Source organism: Psammomys obesus, unplaced genomic scaffold, assembly GCF_907164565.1.
Source record: "Psammomys obesus unplaced genomic scaffold, mPsaObe1.curated_primary_1811, whole genome shotgun sequence".
NCBI classification, from domain to species: domain Eukaryota; kingdom Metazoa; phylum Chordata; class Mammalia; order Rodentia; family Muridae; genus Psammomys; species Psammomys obesus.
The window spans coordinates 8,764,276-8,770,612 of record NW_026586173.1 but is presented as its reverse complement, the minus strand read 5'-3'; the positions used below and the strand labels follow the sequence as shown (position 1 = coordinate 8,770,612).

Sequence of the window (6,337 nt, the reverse complement as noted above, 5' to 3'; positions counted from 1 at the left end):
AAGGAAGGAAGGAAGGAAGGAAGGAAGGAAGGAAGGAAGGAAGGAAGGAAGGAAGAAAGAAAATTAAACAAATAGCAAATCAGCAATGGAAAGATGCTCAAAATCATTAGTCATCAGGAAGACACAAATTTAAACCATGAGACACCAGGACACACCTATCAGAACAATTACCTTAAAAAGAATCGAGCATAATAAGGGTATGGAGGAGAATGAGACTGTATTTCGAAGTAAACAGTTGGTTTTATTTCACCCTTAATTTTCCACTTGGTCTCTTGAGAGGTTTGGAGGCAAAGGACGATACATTTGTGTGGTACTCTTAGGAGGTCCAAAGCCAAGGACTCAGCTTACAACTTTTTAAAGCCTGGTTCTGTACAACAGATAAGCAAGACTAAGGTTGCTCACCTGTCTGCTTGCCAAGTCTCAGAAAGCCAACTCCCCAACACCTAATGTGGTCAAGAACAAATACCAGATTCTTTTACACACATTAACATCTAAACAGCTACACTTTTCCAGAGATTTCCCTAACCTAGTACATTCCAGACTCCACATAAAGCAGCCTCGGGTGGAGAAAACTCTGGGGGCCAGTACTTGCCATAGCTGGTTACCACAGGTTGGTAACCGTTTGAAGACTGAGCTCCACCCATGAAGCCAAAGTTGGTGCCACCTTGGAACATGTAGAAGTTGAGGGAGAAGCCAAGGCTGAACATCTCAAAAACATCCTTCCTCAGCACTGCAGAGAGAAAAGTAGGGAAAAAGCAAGGACAGAAGGAGGCTTTAAGAAATCACAGCTCGTGGAGGATGTTCAAACTACCCAGACCTGAAGTCTTCAAGATCTGCTTAGAGCTCGTGCCCAGAAAACCGTGGTAGATGACCCAGGGATGACTGAAGTAGTTAGCAGTGTTTGTTTTCACAATCTAAACTTACTTATTATTTCTTACCCTAGGTTTCATGTTTGGAGGGAATCTTTTTTTCTGATATACAAACTGTGTATATAAGACATTGCTCATTACTTTCTAGGGGCATACCTGTGCCCAGCCATTTCAAAAACACATAACCAATGTCTCACAGTGACTTATCTGAAATGGTGGCAATAGGCACATTCACTTTCAACTCCATCTGAATGGCCATCATTAATTCTCCAGGGAGAGCAAAAGAATTAAAGTCAGATGAGGTGCATCTGTATAACTTCCTACTTCCATACCCAGCACACCTTTGTTGTATTACCCTGTCTCGCAGAACAATTCATTCTCATTACTTTTATAACCTCGGTGAAGTATATTTATAATAAAAAACGTACATTCCTATTGCAATGACCCCAGAGGTGCTCACACTCTATGGCCCCTCCATCAGAGTAGATATCTAGGAGGCATCTACTTAGCCACACTGATGCTTATAAGCTGCAATGTCTGGGAACCTTGTTCCTAAACCTCACTAATGAACAAGAAGAAAACAGCCCAGTGCAATCACTGTCACACATTTCACTGAAAAGTCAGTAAGCAGGGCTCACGGTGTGGATTTCCAATTTGGCGGAGAGCTCCCCATGTGTCGAAAGAGTCTGCTGTATATAGCATCATCAGTATAGGGCTTCTACCCTGAAGGAAAACAAAACAAGTGTCAATATGGGATGCTCTCCTATATTCTGAAGCCCTGAACAACCTACAAGGGAACGATGGAGCCCAGTGTTCCCACATTCCCTTTAACCGAAAGCACCCTGCCACTTCCAGATCTCTGAGTTCTACTCTCCCATTCTCATGTGATCTGCTCAGCCACGTGGTCTCTTCCTGTGGGTTTACTGGTCATCATTTCCAGCCTTTCTTTTGGGGGGGGATGGGAGGGAGTGATGAATCAACTGCCATTTCAATGTTACCTTTTCAAGACATCCAAAAAGTAAACTTTTGAAATGTCTAAAAATAAAATCTTTTCATTCTCCTAGATGACCAGAGTAGTGGTCTAGAAAGAAGCACCTGACACGACACAGAGGGAGAATTTAAAATGTTTAATGATATGGAGGCTGCAATCACGGAGGGATTATGGCAAATGCTAGTCTAACTAACAGCAAAAAGCAATGCCCTGAAAACCAGACTGAACAAGAGTTAGGATTACAACACTCCAACACTATGGCCTGTGGACCAAGTGTTCTGGGCTAATACAATTTCAACCTAAAACCGCCTGTAATAGATATTTAAGGACACACAGATTCAAGTTTTAACTAAACTAATTACTACTAACATTTTTTCTCAATAAGTAAGCCACAATGTCTGGGGTGGGGCAAGAGTGAAAGCGTCTGAAAAGCCCTTACCTGAATGGCTTCGAGATCGTCGTATGTTTTTTTCTTTATATTCTTCATGTGAACAGTGGCCAGCACTATGAGTAGGAAGAACACACGTGAGATCCTGCCATGACCACCCAAGGCAGGAGCAGAAGACTCTTCCACAGCCAGGTTGAAGAGTCTAGGCCACACTTCTTAGACTTATGCCTCTCAGAGCCTAATTCAGTACTTCCATAGCCAGAGCTAGCAAAAAAGACATGTGCCTACACTTACAGTCACATGAGAACATACAAAGGGATTTTACACATGATCCTTCACTTAGAACTTACAGTATGATCTAGAAAGTTAAGAGTGAGGTTAAAATATGCTACATGACACAAATTAATACATGAAAAGCAAATGAAGAAATTGAGACTACAAAATTTGACTTCTTTTGATTAGGAGTAGTATGGGGAGTCAAACCCGAACTGCACTCATGCTTGACTTTTAATTCAGGACACTAACATTGTTCTTGCCTTCCTGCTACAACAGGGAAGGGCCACCAATAAAGCAAGGGACACCCCTGGTCTTCTTGACACCTCCCAGCCAAAGAAGTTAAGTTTTGAAGTCTCGATTTCTTCATTTGTTTTTCATATACTATTTTGTGTCACATGGCATATTTTAACTGAATTCTTAACATTCTAGATCATTACTGTAAGTTTTAAGCATTGGAAAAGAACAGAGCTGAAAGAGTTTAGAAATCGCTTTTCTCAATATCGATCTCTATGCATTCATTTTTCCTTCCTTCTGCTCCCAAGGGCGAGCCAATGAGTTCATGCTAAACAAACGCTCTACTCGTGAGAAGCATGCCACCCCACTCCCAGCCCTGCTTCTACTCCCTGGACTCATTTGTTCAGAGAACTGCCAGGACTGGCTCGATGGCAATACCACTCCTCCATTCTCTATTGTTCAGTCAGGGTCACTTGTCAGCACTGGAGACAACCTTTACTCGGGCCATATCTGGACCCTGGGCCAGGCCACTGCAAGTTTGAAAGAATGGAGTAACACTCTGCTCATAACAGCTGGTTAGCTGCAAGGTTGGGTCCCACTTCCTAACTCAGTTTTGAACACAGGTCCTCACACAAGGAAGTAGAAGGATGAAGTATCAGAAGGATCTGTGCTTTTTTCAACTTGGCCAGTGTAGAAACAGATACAACCAAAACCATACCATTTTTCAAGTGGCCCCTTTTCAGATTCACACCATCGTCCGCAGTCATGAACATCTCCGTGATCCCTCTCGACTCTAAAGCCTAAGGAGAAAGTCAATAAGAAAGTGAACTGCCCCTAGTCTCTTGAGATTGCTTCTTCCAGGAGGTAAGGAATAAAAAAAGAAAAACTGTGGCAATGGAAACACCATAGTGAAGTTGAGACTTGGAGAGGAAGGCTTGGTTCCCCATGCAACTACTTTTATGTTAAAAAGTTAAAAAAAAAAAAAAGTATGAATACTACCTCAGTCACACACCTCAACAGTAGTAATCCCAAACCTCACAGACAAGGCAGAGGGCAGTTGAGTCACCTAATGTGATGATTTTCCCTAAGGAAAAGTGCTTTTTCCAAGCCAGAGACCACAAAACCAATACCTCTATTCACGGTGCTGCCAAATTACTATATTTCATCAGCCACATGATACACTTTTTTCAGAAGTTTCCTCAGTCAGTGGGAAAAGCAGGTAAATTGTGGCTCAATGCACTCAGGGTGTCACTGTCTCCCTATGAACTTCAACTGTTCTTCTTACTTTAGCAGGGCAGTGGTGTTACACGCCTTTAATCCCAGTGCTCGAGAGGCTGAGGCAGGTGGATCTCTGTCAGTTCAAGTTCAGCCTGGTCTACAGATCAAGTTCCAGGACATCCAGGACTACAAAAAGAAACTCTTGTCTTGAACAGCATCATCATTATCATCACACACACACACATACACACACACACACACACACACACACACACACACAAAATATGTCCCTGCTTTAACTACAAATACTAGATTAGGGGTAATCTAAGAGAGAGACTAAGGGCTTCCTCTTCCCGAAAGCGGCCAGAGGTGATCTGTGAAGATGGTTCGCTACTCTCTTGACCCAGAAAACCCTACAAAAATCATACAAATCAAGAGGTTCAAATCTTTATGTTCACTTTAAGACCACCGGGGAAACTGCCCAGGCCATCAAGGGTATGCATATCCGAAAAGCCTCCAAGTATCTGAAAGATGTCACTTAAGAAGCAGTGTGTGCCATTACGGCGGTGTAATGGTGGAGTCAGGAGGTGGGCCCAGGCCAAACAGTGGGGCTGGACTCAGGGTCGGTGGCCGAAAAAAGAGTGCTGAATTTTTGCTGCATGTGCTTAAAAATGCAGAGAGTAATGCTGAACTTAAGGGTTTAGATGTAGATTCTCGAGTCATTGAACATATCCAGGTGAACAAGGCACCTAAGATGCATCGTTGAACTTACAGAGCTCATGGCCGGATTAACCCATACATGAGCTCCCCCTGCCACACTGAGATGATCCTCACTGAAAAGGAACAAATTGTTCTGAAGCCAGAGAGGAGGTTGCACAGAAGAAAAAAAATATCTCAGAAAAAAACTGAGGAAACAAAAACTGATGGCACTGGAATAAATTCAGTATAAAATAAATGCAGATAAAAGTAAAAGAGAGAAAGAGAGAGCGACTAATGGACTTATGTAATCAAGGAGCAAAATACTGAGATGGTGGTTGTAGGTTCTAAGACAAGTCAGATATATAAACTGGTGGGTCTTCTCACCCTAAATATCTTGAGAGTGTGAAACTCTCAGATTCACCCTTGAGTCCTTTGTTGTTACCAGAAAGTGGTTTTTCTATAAGACAATTTCCAAAACTAAGGGAAGCAAGTAAGTAAACTAAAAGTCAGTCAAGTAAGAGGAGCTAGAATGTCACTCTTCATTCAGTGCCACTGTACTCTGATTCCCATAGGTCTGATAACGATTCAGTATTTTACCTCACTCCAATGAGCAATGTGGCTCTCTTTCTGCAGACAAAGCAGAAGGCTTGAGAGTGAAAGGTGGTAACTATATCAGATCAGACAGAAACAGATTCCACTTCTGTACACAGGGGCCGTGTTATTCCCACTGACATTTCTAACAAAGGCACACAGCTGGACAAAATATTTTCCTGAAGCCTTATTTGGAGAGCCTAAGCAGAGACCAACTTTAAGAAGATGAGGTTCCAGTAACGAAGGAAAAACTGGCATTCAGCACCACTTTCTGCCGAGATAGCAGCTGACCCTGGGAAAATGGTAAAAATATTCAGTAAACAAAACACTAGTGATAAGAGATGGCCGGGTGGGTGACAGCACTTGCTGACAAGGCAGATCACTTGAATTCAATTCCTGAGACCCACATGGTAGAGAAAGAGAAGTGATAACCACAAGGTATTCTCTAACCTTCACATGTACTTGGTGGAACATATAGCCTGACACACAGATACACAAATATAAATAAACAATTTTTTTAACTTTAAAACCTTTTATAATTTACATTTTAAAATAAACTGGTTCTGTTGCTCTTCTTGTGGAGTTCCTGTCCTCTCCAGATCTTACTGTTTCCCACTTCTTTCATAAGATTCCCTGCCAATTCAAAGATTGGCCATAAGTCTCATCATCTGCATTGATAGTCTGCAGGGCAGAGCCTTTCAGAGGTCCTCTATGTCAGGCTCCTGACTTGTTCCCACTTTTTTCCTTCTTCTGATGCCCATCCTCTTTGCCTTTCTGGATAGGAATTGAGCATTTTAGCAAGAGTCCTCCTTCTTGATTAGTTTCTTTAGGTGTACACATTTTAGTAGGTTTATCCTAAATTATATGTCTATATGAGTGAGTATATACCGTGTATGTCTTTCTGCTTCTGGGATAGCTCACTCAGGGCGATCTTTTCCAGATCCCACCATTTACCTGCAAATTTCATGATTTCCTTGTTTTTTATTGCTGAGTAATATTGAGCACAGGGGTCTTTCCTGAGACTCATACTCCAACCAAGGACCATGCATGGAGATAACCTAAGACTCCTAC

General features: G+C 42.2%; 1 protein-coding gene and 1 pseudogene across 5 annotated transcripts in view; one reads left to right on the top strand and one right to left on the bottom strand.

Moving 5' to 3' along the window:
* The window catches only part of LOC129672096 (beta-galactosidase-1-like protein 2), a 32,769-nt gene that overhangs the window by 14,410 nt on the left and 12,022 nt on the right, over positions 1 to 6,337 (bottom strand). For all 5 annotated transcript variants that reach the window (XM_055601350.1, XM_055601351.1, XM_055601348.1 and 2 more), the window contains 4 exons: positions 3,477 to 3,558; positions 2,300 to 2,364; positions 1,508 to 1,592; positions 593 to 730 (listed from right to left, as the gene is read on the bottom strand). In XM_055601350.1, the coding sequence (XP_055457325.1) occupies positions 593 to 730; positions 1,508 to 1,592; positions 2,300 to 2,364; positions 3,477 to 3,558 (370 nt within the window). The remainder of the gene's footprint in view (positions 1 to 592; positions 731 to 1,507; positions 1,593 to 2,299; positions 2,365 to 3,476; positions 3,559 to 6,337) is intronic.
* Positions 4,359 to 4,914, top strand: LOC129672098 (60S ribosomal protein L17-like; annotated as a pseudogene).